The following is an 18,337-nucleotide window of genomic DNA, read 5'->3' on the forward strand; positions in this document are numbered from 1 at the left end:
TGGGCCGGGGGGCAGCCCCCCTCCAGCTCCTTGGCCTTCTGTGGCCGCTGCCTTGCAGGAAGCATCTGAACACACCCCGGCTGCCCCCGCCTGCCCCACCTCTGGGTAGTGAAGAGGCGGCAGCTCTGGGCTGAGTCCATAGACAGAGGGCCCATTAGGGCGTGGGGGACACGGATGCCTGCAGACCCGGCTCGCTAAGGCTCCCCTAGAGTCCTGAGTCAGACCTACCTGGGTTCAGGTCCCAGCTGGGAGCTCAGGTAAGTCATGTCACCTCCTGGGGCCTCTGTTTATCAGTTAAAGGCTCCCAAAATAGACACTGTTTGGTTCCTTCCTGCTCTAATGTACCATGACTTCTTAAGCATCTACTGAGCCTAGAAGAGAGAAGGGGTGAGACAACAGGCCTGGGCGATCTCATCTAGTGGCGCCTGTCTTTATGGTTCCGAGGCGGCCAGGCTTCTTCAGCCAGCAGGAGCGGCCTCATTACCTCTGACCTGGCCCCAAGCCCTCACAGCCTGGAGAATATGAAGGGAAGCACGTTCATCCCCTTCCCGTCTGTCCTGGCCTCTTGGGGCGATAGGCACTCAATCCCACAGACGTTGCTGAGACTGTGCCCGGGGGCATCCTTGCCCTGGCTGGGGGGTTTGCTGAGGGGGCTGGAGGAGGAGAGCTGAACTGTGGGTTCCCCCATGCCAAGTGGGACCAGAGGGAGAGGGTCCCCTCTGAGCTAAGGAAATGGCTTAATGAGATGACTGGAGACCCCCATTCCCACCCACCGCTCCCATAGTCCACCCCATAAGAAAGCACCAGAGGCTAGCTGATAGAAATGGCTGCTGTATTTCTGCTAAAGTGACAGTGACACAGATAAGGCAAAGAGCCGAGGGGCAGGACACATCAGGTGGGAAAGGGGTAGACCGTGCAAAATGACAACCTAAGATAAAAAGATGGATGGAGCCCCTTCCCTTCCGAGTTAGGTGAGCCCTTGGGCCAGTGTATAGGCAGTAAAGCAGATTTTGTCCTTCAGAAGGGAGATTTTAAAAGAGAAAAGCTCTAGATGAAGGGCAGGGGCAGGAGTGGGGGAGGTATCTCGGGGCCAGGGGCAATCTGGGTGCCACGAGGGGCAGGCATGAGAAGGCCGAGTGGAAATGTTGGGCTGGAGGTGTCTGGCACAGGTTTGAGGGTTCCTTCTAGCCCACCCCGTGCTGCCCCCTTCCCCAAAGCCCTTTGGGGGGCAGGAGCACCTTCCCCAAGACCCTTAGTCTGGCCTCATTTGGGGCGTCCTGCTCTGGGGTGTGTGGTGAAGGGGAGAATGGCTCTAGCATACTCATGGGAACCACCTCTGCGAGGAACAGGGTGGGAAGAGGGACACTGAACTCCCCTCAGGTCCCCAGGCCTTGGGAAAAGAGAAGCAAATGTCACCATCCCTGGGACCAATGAGTTCAGCTACCTGACTCTTGGGGGACAACAAGATGGGGATGCTGGGGTAAGGGGTTGAGAAGTCTCTACTAGAGATCCCTTACCTGACCTGACCTCCCCAGGGTCCCGCCCCGCCTGAGGGAGAGTGTCTAGGGCAGCAGGGACCCCTGCCCCCAGGCGCAGGTCAAGGCCCCACTGCCCTACCCCTTGCCTGTTGCCCTGGCCCTACTTGGAAAGATTGCCCACTGAGTGCTAAGAAAATAGATCCACTTGAAAAGGTCTAAAGCTGCCCTCCAGTCAGGCTGATGAGCAACATGGCAGGACCCCTTTCCACAGCACCCAGGGTTCCCCCAAAGGGGACAGGACAGCTCCCAGGGACACCACCGTCCTCCTGCTGTATATTTTCTGCCTCGGTTCTGGGGTTCCCAGGGGGGTGTCCAGGCCCGCCCGATGTCTCAGAGGCTGAGTCCAGGTCCTGAGGACCACCAGGATGCGGAGACCTCATCGCTCAGGTCAGAAATCGCTGAGGATGCTGATGTCGGCAAAGTCAGCCCGGTAGCGGTGGGCATAGAGGCTGAGCAGGAAGGCCCACTTGAAGGAAATGAAGCTCCACACACAGGAGAGGTAGTAGCTGTTGGGGTCTGTGAGGCCTGCAGGGGAGAGGAACCCAACCGTGACTCGAGAGGACCTTGCCCTTGACCCTAGCCACCATGCCACAAGCCCCAGGCCATCCTTCCCCACAACCTCCAACAGAGGCTGAACTGAGCCAATGGAGAGATCAGGTGTGATAGAGGTTTTAGAGCATTCAGAGTTTGCAGGCAGGAAGCAGTGGGGATGAGGGAAGAAGGTCAGGGTTGGCTAATCACAGGGCCGTATCATCCGCTCTGCTTCTGTGGCACTGACCCTAGGCCACTGCCTTCCAATCTGCTTCAGCATCAGAGGGGGCACGAAGAGCCTTTGGCTACTTGCAGACTGCAGCCACCAGGGGGCGCTCCCATCCCAGAGCTCCGCCGGAGGCTAAAAAGGGCGGCTAACCACACACTCCTGGGTGCTGAATGCAGCACACACTTCCCACGCGTTTCATTGATCCCTTCCAACCCAGGGGCGGGGGTGGGGGGCGTCCATTCTCCCCACTTTTACAACGAGAAAACCCGGGCACAGGGAGGTTAAGTGGTCTGTCCGGTCCCTTGGACATAACTGTTGAACCCAGGACAGGAATCCCGGGTCTCCTGAGAGCTCCACCCACCGGCCGTCCCACGCCCTCCCTTTGCGGAGGCCCTTACTCTGGTGTCCGGTGACGGCCAGCACGAGGAAGGTGCAGAAAGCGGCGACGGAGACGGCCGAGAAGAGGACGCCCACGAAGAAGAAGCCGCGCAGCCCCTTGAGCCACGTCCTCCAGTAATCTTGCATGTACATCACGTGCGTGACCAGGACCCATAGCGCTAGCACACCTGCCGGGAGAGACGGCTCAGGCAGCGCCCCTCTCCTCACCTGCCGACCCCCCAGAGCCCTGCAGGTCCCCCAGGCCAGGCTCTTCGCATAATAACAGTAGTGTTGGCCTTTTCACTCTCCCGGTAAAGTGGAGTTTGCTGGAGGCCACGTGGCCTGGGATATGAAGAGGACGTGAATGCAAAAGCAGCTCGGAGAATCTGGCTGCCTCTTACTAAGCCACACATTAAAGAGATCTGAAAAAAATATAAAACTATGTCATTCTTCTCCCTAATTTTTTTGTTTTGGAAAACCTGAATATTTCTCACAAAAAAAATGTTACTTATGTTAACACAATGTTATTTTTAATATTACTTTAAAATGCTTAAAACTGTTCTCAGTTTTAATTTCTAATACAGTACATATCGATAGATATAACCCACATAAACAAAATTTCCTTGGGGTCTCACCACTCTTTAAAGAGTGTAAAGGGGTCAGAACGTTTGAGGGCCGCTGCAGCCCAGCCTGCTTTCCGGGGACTCCCCACTCCCCACCCTGGGGGCCACAGATGTGGGAAGCATTCCTCCCACCCTGATGCTCTTGCTCCCCCAGCCTGCAGAGGCCACCACCATAGCGGTGCACGGCCTGTGGCTGAGCTCTTGGCAGTGGGGCTCTTCCCAAATTCCATGTACTGGTTTTATGGGATGGGGAGGCCCAGTGGTTAAAACCCCCAGGGCCACCCAGCGCCCAAGTGGCCTTCTTCTTGCTCTTGGCCAGACTCCATTTTATTAATTTTCTTTTCAGGCCACACCGCAAGGCATGCGGGGTCTAAGTTCCCTGACCAGGGATCAACCCGTGCTCCCTGAAGTGGAAGCACAGAGCCTTAACCACTGGACCGCTAGGGAAGTCCCCTGCCAGACTCCATTTTACTAACTCGTTTGCTGAAAGGGCAGGCCAGATGCCCCCAGCCGGTCCTGGGCCTGCCCTCTGGGCCTGGCTGGTCAGTTCCCCTACGATGCCAGCTGCCGCTCAGCCAATACAATGAATGCCCTCTGTGCCGGGCCGTGCCTGCCGCCGCAGCCCAGAGAGTGGAGCACATATCAGTTCCCTTGGCAAGGGTCCAGGGCAGGGCCGCAGGGTCCCGACAAGGGAGGGACGAGGGACGAGGCAGAGCCAGCTGCAAGCTGTCCACCTGTGTGTAGGCCGCTGGATCCTAGGAGTCACGAGGCCCTTCAAAAAGTGAGCCGCACACGCCGCACGCAGAGTAGCATGGGAAGGCTGGGGAAAGTGGTCAGCTCTGGCAAGGGAGAGAAGGAAGAGAAGCTGACAGGGAGATCGGGGTGGGAGAGTGCTTTGACTGAATCCATGATATTATATTTTTTAGGCTGAATGGTAAGAATGAGGGAGTTCACTAAATTGCCTATCCTTTTTTACTTGCCCGCAATATTTCATAATGTTTTTTTAAGTTGGGGGAAAATAAAAAGGCAGGGGGGAATGTCATCACAGATCTCTGCTCTGATTACCAGCTCAGAAGCTGTCACAGTTCAGGCAGCCTGGCAAGGGCCAGAAAACCACGAGACTGCCAGCCAGGAAACCTGGGCCTGGCACTGCTGTGCTACTCGTGACTCTCAGAGCCTCGGTGCTTCCACATCTGAAAGCGGGGGAGCCCAAAGGTCCCGCCAGCCTGGAAACGGTGACCCAGGGTTCCCTGCTAGTGAGGACTCAGCTCTGCCAACACCTGCCGCTTCCCTTCCCACGCTGTTTGACCCACACTCTCCCAGCTCTGCCCTCGCCCACCCTCAGCCTTCCTCAGGGGCTGGGGGCCTGGAACATGGGTCCCTCCAGCCCTGGGATCAGGGTGAGGCAAGACAAGCTCGTCTCCATCCCTGCCTAGGCAGGAAGCGGGAGCAGGCCAGAGGTGGACAGAATAACAATCCCCCGGCTTCAGCTTAACGTCTTCCGCGATCTGGATGGATGGTGTGCTAGCCACCTTTTCCAGAAGTCTTTCCCAGTCCTCTCACACGGGTCCTAAGTGTTCACTGGGGGAGCTGTTTGGTTTCTTAAAGGGCCCGAGGAAGGAAGCGTATTGTCGCTGAGCACATCCAAGGAACCGTCAGGTGGGTACCTTTGCAACCGCTCCACTTGCCCTCTATCTGCTCACTATGCCACGGAGGGGCTGAAATAGATGGCTCTCAGATGCTTTACCACTCAAAGATTCTAGAAGCCAGCTTAGGGGAAAAATAAGGTCAGAGCAATTCCCCTGTGACTCAGCAATTTCTGGGTTAGGAAATGTTGAAATAGGGGCTCTAATAGGGGCCCAAGTGCTCTGCTTGGCATTGCTTAGTCCACTGGCCACGCTCCAGTGGTGCCCCCAGAACACCCCCCACACACACATACATCCACGTACCAAAAAGGGCTGAGCAGGAGGAAGAGGAAGATGACCATTTTGGGTGTGCCAGGCCCCAGCTCTGTTAATAAGCAGGCGCATCCTGCCCCACCTCTCACTTGCCCTGCACACAGGCCTGGCCTCCAGATAAACACAAGCCACATCTGGAAGCAGGCCCGTCCCCACCGGCCCTGGCTCCCGCCTCTGTCCTTGGAAGAGGGATCTCCCCCAACTCCATCCAGGGGGTCAGTGAAGGAGCACAAGCCCCCCTCCAACCCCGGTCCCTCCCACACCTCAGCCCTGCTCACTTCCCTGGGACACTCTGGACTCCAGGAAGCCTGGTCTGCATAACTCAGGGCAGAACGGACAGTTTCCCAGGCCCACCCGGATGCATGTCCACACCAGACCTCACCCCTCGCTCCAGCCCACCTGCTTCAAGGAGCAGGGCTCTGCTTGGTGGCTCGGGGCTCAGAGCTGACAGGCGCAGGACAAGGAAGGCACACAGATGGTCAGTGAAAGTACCCCCAGCGGCTGGGTTGGAGGTGAGGAGCCAGGAGGAGCCCAGGGGAGCTCACAGGGAAACACAGACAAGTGAGCCACTGGACCCGGGCCCTACTCTCTTCCTACACCCCTGCCCTCCACCCTTGCTCCTCTCTCGCTCACAGCTCACGGGGAAGAACACAGAGCTGGTTAGACTCCTGGGCAACTTTTCTATTCTTATTCTCTTTCCTCGGTCTACTAGACCTAGAGCAAGTCTTTTTCCCAAGCGTTCCCATAGCAAAACTATTTCTTCCGCCTCTCCTCCAAGCCAGTTCTTCCCAGCCGCACACCAGGATGGGAGAGACTGGGTCTCTACCCATGAACGTTTTTCCCAGGGCTCCAGGAAATCAACAGCCCCTAGCAGCCCCGCCTGGCACACAGGGGAAGGAGCATGCTGGGGCTGCCCTCTGGTGACTCAGCAGTTTCTGGAAAATGCCAAGTCAGAAGCGGGGTACTCACAAATCTGCTGATGCTTCATCCCCAAAAGAGGAAGAGGCTGACTGGCTGCAGACCCTCTCAGCACCATTCAGGGCGGAGAGGGCGTGGGGCCCTGGCAACCCCTCCCCCACCTGCCACACTGCTACCACCACGGTCACAGCCACAGCTGCCACCACCACCGTCACAAGGCGGCTTTGGTTCTGCGATGGCTGTCAGGGAGGTGCCAGGACCCTGCTCCAGCTGGTCGCTGCCCTAGCACCTCTTGCTGTGGGCAGCTCCACAGCTGGCCTGCCCCAGAGGCTAAGGGAAATCTGCAGGGAGGGAGAGAGGGCAGGGCTCAGGTCAGAGGAAACCCTGGAACTCCCTGAAGCTGCCCCCCCACAGGCAGCTGAAAGATGGATGACTCGGGGAGAGGACATACAGCTGTAGCATTCCAGACCTGAACGGAGTTTCACACAACATCCCTGTCAGCGGAATCTCCTTCCATTCCTTACAGATGAGGAAACTGAGGCCCAGGAGGCATCGATGTGCCCATGGTCACACAGCTCGGTGGGGCTCACTCCACCAGGCCAGACTCCAACACACCCAACTCTGATCCCAGGGGCAGCCCTCCCTCCTCACCCCCAACCAGCCCCCTCATCTCAAGTCTCATCAGGGCAACCCCTGGGCCTAGCCTGAAGAGTCACACCGCCTTCCTGAGGGGAAAGCAGCAGGCCGACAGGAAATAGGAAAACACTGCAAGGACAAGAGAACCATGAGGAACACGGTGGGTGGTGGGGTGCAGCGGGGAAAGGAGCCAGGCGTCTGCAGATAACTGAGCAGAGGTGGGCAGGCTGGCCCCCCGGGAGGAACCACAGGTGGGGCATCTAGGCAGGCATGAGAGCAGCACAGCCAGGCAACCACGTGCCCTTCCTGGGAGAACCCAAGTGCTCTGCTTGGCATTGCTTAGGCCGTGGTTACCTACACCCCTCTTATAGGGCAGAAACTCCACCTCCCATCCCTTCTTGACCCAGGTGTGGCACTCAGTAAGCTTTGGGGCAATGAGCAAATCTAGTTGTTTTTAGTTAGTCCATTTAGGGCTCTTTTGGCAGAGGAGTTTAATTATGGAGTAAGATCATCCCGTGCAAAACTATGCACCTTGCATGTATTTTTTCCCAAAGTGCTTTCCCCACACATATAATTTCATGTAGCTGTGTAACCCTAAGTAAGCTATTTATTTACACTAAGCCTCAGTTTAAGCCTGACCTGTAAAATGGACCCAATAATAATGTCTACCTCATAGGACTAATAATGTAAGGATTAAATGAGATGATGGAAGCAGTTTGCTTAACACAGTGCCTGACACATAGAAAGCATTAAAAAAAAAAAAAGTTAGCAAGTGGAAATAATATGCTTCGCCGTCACACCAATTCTACAATACAGAGAGGTTAACAATATGCCGAAAGGTGCACAGCGAGTACACAGCACTGGTAAGCACCGGACCTCCACCAGCGCACTGACGTTCTCAACTCCGGTACAAGCCTCCTCTGGCCTCCTTGAGGCACAGAAAGGGCGGTCGGCGGGGCTTAGCCGACCTTGGCCCAGGAGCCACAGCAGAAGAGAGGCAAAGAGACACCAGCGTGGTGGGGAAAAAAGTCCAGTTTCCATCAGATCCCTAGCGCGGTCCTCCGGGGCTCCGCTGAGGACTCCGTTGGCGGTGGACTCCACCCTGGAAGGAGGCACATGGGCTTCCCCGGGAACCCCCAGCCCTCCTTTCCACTTACTTCTTCTCTGCCCTCACCCAGTCCCCAGGGAAGGGGCGCGGATCCCCCAGCACAAGTGTGTGTGTGTGTGTGTGTGTGAAGACCCCTGGGTCTTCACACCTGGCCGCGCGAAGGAGGTGGCGAGAGCAGCGGGAGTGCAGGGAGGACGCTGTCACTGGGCCCGGGGTGGAGGGCGGACGGGCTAACCCGTGGGCGGCGGGGCTGGTGCAAATGGCACATGCGGGACGTCGGCGCCCCGAGCCTCGGGCGGGCACTGAGTCCCTGAGGCCCCCCGAGGATGCCCAGGAGCCCGGGCCCGCGCGGGGCCTGCTCTGCCCACGGCCAGTTTTGGGTAAACACCCCACCCGCTCCCCCGGGAAGCGCCGCCCGCCAGGAGCCTGCGGAGCAGCCGCCGGCTCCTCCCCGCAGCCGCGCGCCCGCGTCCGCGCCGCCGGAGCCGGGACCCAGCGACCCCCGCGCGCCCCGGGGTACCTGCGAGTCCCCCCATGGCCGCGGTCCCCGGCTGTCTGTAGACCACCGTCCAGACGAGAAAGATGGAGAAGCCGGCCACGGAGCTGAGGCCGGAGTAAGCGGCGCGGAGGCCGAGCTGCAGGCGGGACGGGGCCATGGGGCTGCGGGCGGCGGGCGCGGAGGGCGAGCGTGGCCGACGGTCACAGGTGCAGGGCCCGGAGCAGGAGCCGGGAGCCGGGAGCCGGGCGCCGGGAGCCGGGGGCCGAGCCGTAGCCGCCGGCCGCCCGCGCTCCGCCCCCGGCCCGCCCCCTGCGCCGCCGGCACAGCGCCCTCCCCGGCCGGAGGCCGCCCGCGCCTGGAACCACAGTGGAGGGCGCGTCCTGGGCTTGGCCTTGAGTCCTCTGGTCCCTGATCATGTGGGGATGCTGCCTAAAAAGGCAGGTTCCGGGGTTCGTCCTCTGAGCTACAGGATATTTGGTCCCTGGCGGGGCCCGGAAATGTACGGTTGTACAAGCCAGCTGCCGTGATTACTTTTAAAATTTATCACGTTCTCGTTCAAAATTTAAGATGTAAATTTCTCGTCAAAAATCAAGATATAAAAATTAAGATATATGAAAGTACACAATGAGTATGATTCCTTCCGCCCCTATCTATCCATCAGGTTCCCTCCTCAGGGATTAAGCGATTCTCAGAAGATTCTTCTCACGGAACCTCTGCCCCATCATCTTCTAACGTCAAACACCTCACCCTCAAGGACAGCTCCCTTCTCCTTTAATCTCCGCAAGCCTCATCCTCCCACCCCAAATCTACCAAACATCACTCCCATCAGAATCATACAATTCTAGGGTAGAGAGACTGGAATCTATAGCAGGTGTATACTGAGCTCCCACTGTGGGCCCAGTGCCACGCTGGGAGCCGGCAGGGAAAATCAAAATACACAACACTCGGAGCCCTCACACACTTATAATCTAGTTGGGGAGGCCCGTCACATACTGGCACAAAATAAGTAGCCAATATACCTTGTATTTATTTCTTTTCACTGCTGTAACAAAGTACCACAGATCTAGTGGCTTCAAACAACACACATTTATTATCCTACAGTTCTGTAGGTAGGTGTCCAAAAAAGGAACTCAGAGGGCTAAAATCTAGGGGATGGCAGGGCTGCCTTCCTTTTGGAGGCTCGAGGGGAAAATCTGTTTCCTTGCCTTTTCCAGCTTCCAGAGCTGCCCACATCCCTTGACTCCTGAATGTCTTCCTTCATCTTCAAAGCAAACAATCACACCACTGGGACCTCTGCTTCTATCATTACATCATCTCCTTTTCTCTTGCTAACTCTGCTGCCTCCTTCTTTTCCCTTCTAAGGACCCTTATGATTAAGAACCTGGATAATCCAAAATAATTTCCCCATCTCAAGATGCTTAATCACATCAGCAAAATCCTTTTTGCCATGTAAAGTAACATATTCACAAATTCTGGGGATCAGGACATTGACAACTTGGGGGGCCATTATTCTGCTATCACATCTCTCTGGAATGTAATCTCCATGAATAGCGGCTGTGCCTCTTTCATTCACACCAACACATAGAAGAGTTCACAGCACATAGTAGCCCTTTAGTAAACATTTGTCGAATAGAAGAATGTGAGTGATTGAAGGTAAGAATTAAATAACAATAAAGGGGATCATACACAAGAAATCTAGGCAGGACATGATTAATTGCCAAGCGAGCAATGTAAACCATATTTGCCTCACTTCAGAATAGTCTGGGGATCTTCTTTTTTAAAAAAAAGAGACCCCCCCCCCCCCAGACTCCACCCCTGACTTATTAAATTTGAATCTTGGGAGTATATATATTTTTTAATGAGAAGTGATTTTAATGAGGTGAGCTCGGCATCCAGCCCTCCTTTGGGAGCCACTGATGGAGAGAGTTAGTGCTGGCTGTTCAGAGGAGGGAGCAAGCCCTGTGGTCCAGAGTGCACTGCCATGGATGGTTTCAGAGCCGGCTGGCAGGGATAACGGTCCTCCACGCAGTGGGAGCAGCCTGTGTGACAGCCCAGAAGGAAGAAATAACATGGCAGGTTCGGGAAACTGTAAGTAGTTTGTGGTCTGTGGGTGGAGTGATGGGTTTTGAGGTTGGAAATGTTCTGAACATAAAGGGCCTTGCTTGCTCTGCTGAGAAGGCTTTCCCCTGTCTCTGTGCAGCCAGGGGAGGGAAGTAACAGTTCTGTGTTTTAGAAATGTGGCCAGGGTAATAGTGTGAGGGTGAACTTCCTTCGAAAGGACTAGAAAGCAGAGAGGTCATTCGGACAAATTCTTCACCTCCCTGTGCTTTAGGTACTCCGTCTGTAAAATGGGGACAGGGGACAGCTGTGATGTCTACTTCAACGTGTTATGATGAAGAGTCAGTGCTTAGAAGAGTGGCAAGTATGTAGCAGGTGCTTAATAAACGTCGGCAAGTATGGTTAGTAGCAGCGGAAAGGTTGCCACGTGAGGAGAGCCTGAAAGGTGGTTCAGGCTGAGGCAGTGAGAATGGGGAAGAGGGGACTGATTCAAGAAATATTTAAGCTATTTGAACCTTAAGGTCAGGTAGCAATTAACTAGCTGGGCAGACAGAAAGGAGGAGAGCAAAAATATTTATTATGAGTGCACATGTCAGGAGTATTGGAGAGGAGTTAACAAACTCGTTACACTGGAGAGTGAGGTTGTGCAAGAAAATAACGAGAGATAATTATGTAACAGTAGCTTGGGCCCAGGATGTAGGTTAAGAGCAGGCTGACACTTTTTCTTAAATGTGGAAGCAATACGGAGCTGTTGAAGGATTTTATGCTCAGATGGGATCACCACTTACTGTGCAACCTGGGCAGGTTTCCCCTAACTCAGGAGAACTTTCTGCCAAGAAGAAGATATTCTATATCTGCCCTCTCCAGAATGGCAGCTACTAGTCACATGTGGCTGTTGAGTATTTGATATGTGCCTAGTATGACTGAAGAACTGAATTTTTAATTGATTTTAATTTAAATAGCCACACGTGGCTAGTGGCTACCATATTTGACAGCACAGGAACTTCTCGGAACCCCTGTCGCTCCATCTGTGTAGTGGGAATGATGATACATCATTGGCTTGTTATAGCAATCGAGACATATTGAGATACTGCAGTTAAAGCACTCAACACAGTAATATGACAAATTATTATCGCTGTTGTTGATATTGTTGTTATTGTTATTATTGAACAGGGCTAGCATGACATAAACCATGCCTTAAGAAGATTATTTGGTATCCAAGTTGGATTTGATGGGAAAAGAAAATTGTAGAAGAGAAAGCGTTCACAAGGCTATTTCTGTGGTGAGATGTGGGATAATTAAGATCTTATCCGGAGAAAGGCCATGAGAAGGGAAAGCATGGGAGGGTTATGAAGCTGCAAAGCACACGGGTATGCACCACGCATGCTCTTCTCCCCACATCAGCTTCCTTTCCAAGGTGCTTTCAGAGAGTGCACTCCCATCCCAACCCAAGACAGACACCACTGCCCACCCCCCCATCCCCAAGAGAGATAGCCATTCTCCCTGCCTGTGACAGAGACCACCAGTATTCACCATTAGCATCCTTCTTCTGGCACATGACCTACTAAATAGAAACTTTGAACACTTCTCAGCTTCCCTGCAGTTAAATTGATGCCATGAGAGTGAGTTCTGAGCAATGGAATCAAAGCAGAAGCAATGTGTGCCATTTCCAGGCTGGGCCCATACAATCTCCCATGCAGCCCTCATTCCCTCTTCCCATTCTGTGATGATTTTAGAGGCTACATGTTGAAGACAGCTGCGCCGCATGATGGAAAGAGCCTGGGACCCTTGAATGAATGAATGAACAGAACTACCCACTCCATTCCCCAAACCTGCATCGGACTGTAATATGAATGAAAAATACACCCTTTTCTTCGTGCTAAGCCACTGAGATTTCGGGGTCATTACAGCTAACCTCATTACCCTAATACACCATCCCTCATTCCATTTCAGGTCATGTAAACATCTCTTATATGGATAACCTGTCTGAACTACCAATCCCTCCGAAGTCACTTTTAAATTGGGCCCCACCCGTATTAAGACAGACTCCTAACTCCCACCCACAGACATCTTGTCTCCTGAGACATTTCTTTCTCATTCCCCCAAAGCAGGCACATTCCAGACATAGATCTCCTCCCACAATGCTACATCAAGGATACACCTACCGAGCTATATGGCAGTTCATTGAGTTTCTTGGACGTGTCACGGCTTCCTCCTCTCTGCTTCTTTTTTATTTTTTATTTTTTAATTTTATTTATTTATTTATTTATTTATTTATTTATCTATTTATGGCTGTGTTGGGTCTTCGTTTCTGTGTGAGGACTTTCTCTAGTTGCGGCAAGTGGGGGCCACTCTTCATCGCGGTGGGCGGGCCTCTCATTATCACTGCCTCTCTTGTTGCGGAGCACAGGCTCCAGACGCGCAGGCTCAGTAATTGTGGCTCACGGGCCCGGTCGCTCCGCGGCATGTGGGATCTTCCCAGACCAGGGCTCGAACCCGTGTCCCCTGCATTGGCAGGCAGATTCTCAACCACGGCGCCACCAGGGAAGCCCTCCTCTCTGCTTCTTAATCTCCACACGGAGGGACCTCTGATGTCCTTTGGGGTATATCCTTGTTTACTATAGCTCCAGCCCCAAACCTAGGCACCACTTGGTCCTCTCCTTCTTTTACCCCTTATGTCCAATTCATTAGCAAGTACGGTTGGGTCTGCCCTGTCCTTTCTCCCCAAGACACTGCTTAGTCCACCACCACCTCCCCACTTGCAGCAGTTCCCTAAGTGGTCATCCTCTGCTCGTTCTTTCCCCTCCAATCCACTCTCCAGCCAGCAGCTGGAATAGTCTTTTAAAAATAACAACCAGAACATGGCACTCCCCTGCTTAAATCCCTCCAGTAGCTTCCATAGCAATTGGGGTAAACAAATCAGTTGCCAACTCCAACTAGTCTCACCTCTGCCCATTTCACTTCAGGCACACTGGCCTTCTTTCTGTTTCTTGAATGTGCCAAGCTTGTTCCTGCCCCGGGGTCTTGGTAACTTTGTGCCTGGAAAGCTCTCCTCTGAGTGCTCATAAGATTCATAAGGCTTGCTCATCGTTCAAGCCTCAGGTCACATGTTACTTCCTCAGAAAAGCAATCCTGTCCTTCTTCTCTAAAGTACAGTCCCGTACTCTGTCTTACATCTTGTGATAAGTGATATCACTATGTGAAATTGTCTTGTGTATTTGTTTATCCTTTCCAGCTCCACCCTTGCCATCCCATTGGAATATAACCTCCATGAGGGCAGGGGCTTTATCTGTTAGGGACCAATTCCTCTTAGTTTGCCTAGGACTGTCCTGGTTTTACCAACACACGTCCAACATTCCAGGAAACCCCTGAGTCTAGGGAAAACTCTGATGGTTAGTCACCCTATTGCCTGCCTTGATCACTTCTGTATCCCCAGTACCTAGTCTAACGCCACGGGCTTAGGTAGGAACTCAGTAAATATCTGCAATAAATAAAGGCAAGAATGGCTGGCTGTCCACAAAGAATTCTTTGATCCTGGCTCTAGGGGGCAGCCTTCTCCAACCTTGTGCCTTGAGACCCAGCTCTGCAAAGGTTGGGCTAAAAATCTTATGTGCAAGATTTTCCCCAGACCTTACGTGGTGGTCCCTTTGCTCACCTCCAGCCTGGTCCCTTTGCTCACCTCCAGCCGTTGCGGAGTTCAAGGCTAAGGACCCTGGTTAAGGCAGCCCCAGGCCGTGCCTGACACGGAGGTGGATCCCCTGGGCCCACCCTGCCTCAGCTGGCCCTCCTGCAGCTTCGTCTTCCTCTTGAGGTCGGGCTTTTAGACCACAGAGCTGAAAGGACCGTTCTAGAGAGGAGGAGCAGGTGGCCCCATCACGAGCACCCCAGCTGCCCGGGCTGCAGGAAGTAATCCCGAGTTGAGGACTCAGATCCAGGGGGTCACCTTGGCCACCCCTCCCCCAGCGCTGCTCCCTAGGCCCGTGGCTGCCTTCTGCCCCTAGAAGGCGACGTCTTCACCTTTTATGGCTAGAGTGAAACCGTTCACAGTCTGGCTTCTCACTATGACCCCCCCTTCCTCTGCCTGCCCACTGACACCCTGGAGGTCCACGCAGAGGACAGGATGCTGAGTGAGAAGATGCTGAGTGGAAGCAACAGGTCTTTGAGCTCCAGAGCTAGATGAGCATCAGAGACAGCCAAGCGTGGAGAGGGAGCATGTGTGTGCGTGCACGCGTGTTAGCAATCACGGCCGCCGCAGCATTTGCTCGCCTCTCCTTGTCCTCTGGTGACTTCCATCTGCTGACCTGAACCCCCAATCACAGGTGCGTCCTCCAACGCGCTCACTCTTTTCCTTTCCCTTTTCCTTTCCCTTTCGATGTGGGGTTGTTTTTGGGTGAGGGGAGAGAGAGGGAGAGAGAGAAAGAGACAGAGAGAGATAAAGCCAGGAGTTAACCTCCGCATAGACTGCAGCCTGGGGCTGCGGGGAGTGAGCGAATACAAAGGCTGAGGGCAGGAGAGGAGGGCATCAACTCTCCCTAAAGGACAAAGCCTGGCACAGGGATTAGTACATATTTGTCCTTCAGATTTGAGTTTAGGGACTGGATTTATTGAATGAGAAAGTCACCACGGAGGCTTGATCAGTACACACAGATCCCCCATCTAGTCCAGCTGTAAAGGCACCAGGTAAAGTTAAGGGACTGGAAAAAAGATTGACACCTGTGCTTAGTCCAGCGCTTGGGACCCATGAATAGCACCCTAGAGAGGTTTGAGGTGCGAATCTGAGGGCACTTCCTGGAGGAGGGAGAGGATGGGCTAGAGACAGACTGAGGCAGTGCGAGGGACAAAGATGGGCCAAGAACCGGGTGGAAAGGTAACAGAAGGAAAGGCAGACCTGGGGGAGCCATGAGGAAGGCAGAAGGACCCATGGCAGGAGAGGGGGAGATGAGTTTACCTATTCCACTCAAGAAGCCTCTCCTGGGGCTTCCCTGGTGGTGCAGTGGTTAAGAATCCTCCTGCCAATGCAGGGGACACAGGTTCGAGCCCTGGTCCGGGATGATCCCACATGCCACGGAGCAACTAAGCCCATGCGCCACAACTACTGAGCCTGCACTCTAGAGCCGCGAGCTACAACTACTGAGCCCGTGTGCCTAGAGCCCGTGCTCCACAACAAGAGAAGCCACCGCAATGAGAAGCCCACGCACCACAAGGAAGAGTAGCCCCCGCTTGCCGCAACTAGAGAACAAGCCTGTGCTCAGCAACAAAGCCCCAGTGCAGCCAAAAATAAAATAAATAAAATAAATAAATTAAAAAAAAAAAAAAAAAGAAACAGCGTCTCCTGAGGGCCTCTGTGCCCACAGCCCTGGCTGTGCTAAGCATGCGGCCTGGAGCAAAGCAGGGCCAGCTCCTGCCCTCTGGGGGCTCACATAGTCAGAGGAGGAATCTCGACTAATAATTAGGCAATTTCTGTGAAATTTCTAATTGCAGTTGTGGTGAGTGCCGGGCGTGTGGTAGAGAAATGGGGCCCTGCAGGAGGAACTGACACAAGCCGGGCTCTGTGGGAGGAGAAGAACCTGGCAGGGGCACAGCAGTGGCTGCTTTGCCTGGCACGCAGGACCCCAGCCGGCACCGTCAGCTGAGGCCTGGGGGAGACTGGAGATTAAATCAAGATCCAGTCCTCTGTGGAGTGAGAGGGGGAATGCTGAGGTGGGCTCCATGCCCGCCCTGCAGCAGGTTTAAGGGGCGTCCGCTGCCTCTCCGTTTCTCTGGAGGTAAAGCTCCTAGTCGAGGGGGCTCCGAGGCCGGAGCAGGAAGGACTTCCTGAGGCCTGGGTGGGAAGTCTGAGCGGCCGGTCCTGGAGCCGAGGACCGATCCCAGGAGGGGAGGGAGTGGCCTGCGGCCTTCTCTCTCAGTCAGACCTGCAGACGTCACCTCTCTTTTCTGTTTCCCTCTACAGACCCCATCTTTGCAGCCTCCCCTGGCCTTTCGCTGTGTCCTCTCTGGGGGGAGGAAACGGGCAGCGGGTCTGGTGCCGAGGCTTTGGCGTGTTCAGCTTCCTCTGGCCCCAGCGCTTCCCGAGTGGGATTTGGGGGCAGGACTGGGGTCTGCTCTGATGCTAGGAAGGGCCTTCTCTGCATGGCCTGCTTGCCTGGTTACTCGCAGCTTTGCCCTCTCCTCGGCCAGGGCTCTGGATCCACACGGAACCCTCCCTCAGGCTCCTGCAGCCGCCCCTGCCAAGTTTCTAAAACGTGAGGGCGAAGTGGGTGCAGAGTTTGAGTCCTGAGCAAGGTCCCAGGGAAGATGGGAGTCCCTGAGATGAGGGTCTGGGGAAGGCTGGGGATGTTGGGAGGAGGTAGTGTGGTAGTGAGCCCCAGGGAGAGGCGGGGGAGTGGTGCAGGTCGGCAAGTGCAGACTGGAAGCTCCAACAGGGGTGCAGGAAAGGGAGCCAAGGAGAGGGCTCTGGGCCTGAGGGAAAGTGGTCACAACTGGGCTGGAGCCACCGTTTCAGAGCACTGATTACTCAAGGGCAGATGCAGTGTCTCCTGGGTATGTGGAATACACACACACACACACACACACACACACACACACACACACACACACACACACTTGAGAAGCAGAAGCTGGAGGGAGAAAGCACCTCCTGCACATTCAAATACCACCAAACTTGCCTGCTAGGCAGGCCTGTTCCCCTCCCTTTAGCACAGCTCCAGACCTGTCCCTGCCTTCTCTCCTGCTCTCCCAGCCTCTCCTTACCCTCTGGCTACCGCCATCAGCACCACAGGCCTGTTTGGTGACCGTTTCCTTGCCCCTGCCGTGCACGGGTAGCTTGACCACCAGCCAGAAGAATGTGCCTCCAGGAAAGGGTGGGGACCTGCTCTCACCTCAGTCAGCTCCCCACTGCTCCCCAGCCCCGTCCCGCCCTCACAGACCTCCCTCCGGCTTGCCCCCCACTTCCCGGAGAAGTAGGAGCCCATCTCTTCTCTGCGTCCCTGCTCTACCACTGTCATAGTGGCTCAGGAATGACTGGCTGTGACCTGCTGGTCCCAGGAAGGTTTGGCTTGGTGCCCATCAGTGTTCCAGCTCCCTGCCTCAGCCCCCCAGGAATGGGCAGGGGAGGAGATGGGGGAACTGGGCTGGAACCATCCTTGGGGCCAGAAGCCTGGACAAGGGCCAGAGGACCTTCAACCTTCCAGAGCCGGGAGGTAGAGCCCAGGTGAGGGTACCTGGGCTCTCTTCTCAGTCCCTCTCCATTTGTTGATAAGCCATGGCCAGGGGATCACATCAGGGATGTGGAGGGAAGCTGCAGCAGGCCAGGGTACCCAGGCACAGCCCTTATATCCTCTGGCCTCCAAGCTGGCCCTTTTCCCCAGTCCCGCTGGCAGCCTATTAGCTAAGACGTCCTCCAACCTCCCACCCTCCATCCCACCAGCAACCTCAAAGGACACAGCTGAGCCTCGTAAGCAAGGTTTGCAGCACAGAAGGAGAAAAGATAGGAGACAAGGAAGCAGCCGGGAGGGAGGTGAAACAAACTGTCCGAAAAATGAACTGGGAAAGCAGCCCCTCTCCCTTCCGCCCTGCCCTTGGTACAGGCCCACAGCAGGCCCCAGCTGACTGTCCCACCGACTTCATCTCATTTCCACCCGGAATCATTAAGCACCTGCTTTATGCCAGACACTGTGCTGGGTATGGAGGCCTGACCAGATTAGTGTGTTAGTGAGCTACCAGAAAATTCCACTAGGCTCCGTGGCCCTGGAGCCCAGTATCCGCCCAGTTTTAGATCTCCAGTTTACAGCAGAGTTGCTGGCACTTACAGTAAATGCCGTTGAAGGAATGGAAGATTCTTGTGGCACTGCACAGGAAGGAC

General features: G+C 54.7%; 1 protein-coding gene and 1 long non-coding RNA gene across 2 annotated transcripts; one reads left to right on the top strand and one right to left on the bottom strand.

The window, feature by feature from the left end:
- Nucleotides 1-815: 815 nt before the first annotated feature.
- On the bottom strand, nt 816-8,835 carry SLC48A1 (solute carrier family 48 member 1). Its single transcript, XM_082422415.1, has 3 exons — nt 8,440-8,835; nt 2,697-2,864; nt 816-2,063 (listed from the first exon to the last, which is right to left on the bottom strand). Exons 1-3 carry the CDS (start codon nt 8,573-8,575, stop codon nt 1,927-1,929), a joined length of 441 nt encoding a protein of 146 aa, XP_082278541.1. The 5' UTR covers nt 8,576-8,835; the 3' UTR covers nt 816-1,926.
- Nucleotides 8,836-10,425: 1,590 nt separating this feature from the next.
- Nucleotides 10,426-14,130, top strand: LOC309641830. The gene is made up of 3 exons (XR_014252776.1): nt 10,426-10,506; nt 10,751-10,840; nt 11,650-14,130. It is a non-coding gene; the product is annotated as an uncharacterized lncRNA (long non-coding RNA).
- Nucleotides 14,131-18,337: the final 4,207 nt, after the last annotated feature.

The sequence above is a fragment of the Balaenoptera physalus genome (genome assembly GCF_965194825.1).
Source record: "Balaenoptera physalus genome assembly, chromosome: 13".
NCBI lineage: Eukaryota > Metazoa > Chordata > Mammalia > Artiodactyla > Balaenopteridae > Balaenoptera > Balaenoptera physalus.

What these genes read in the sequence shown, in the direction of transcription:
- SLC48A1 (XM_082422415.1), bottom strand. Translation starts at nt 8,575, where the DNA reads ATGGCCCCGTCCCGCCTGCAGCTCGGCCTCCGCGCCGCTTACTCCGGC. An exon ending in GGCCATGGGGGGACTCGCAG is followed by an intron (nt 2,865 to 8,439) that starts GTACCCCGGGGC and finishes CTCTCCCGGCAG; the next exon opens with GTGTGCTAGCGCTATGGGTC. An exon ending in GGCCGTCACCGGACACCAGA is followed by an intron (nt 2,064 to 2,696) that starts GTAAGGGCCTCC and finishes TCTCCCCTGCAG; the next exon opens with GCCTCACAGACCCCAACAGC.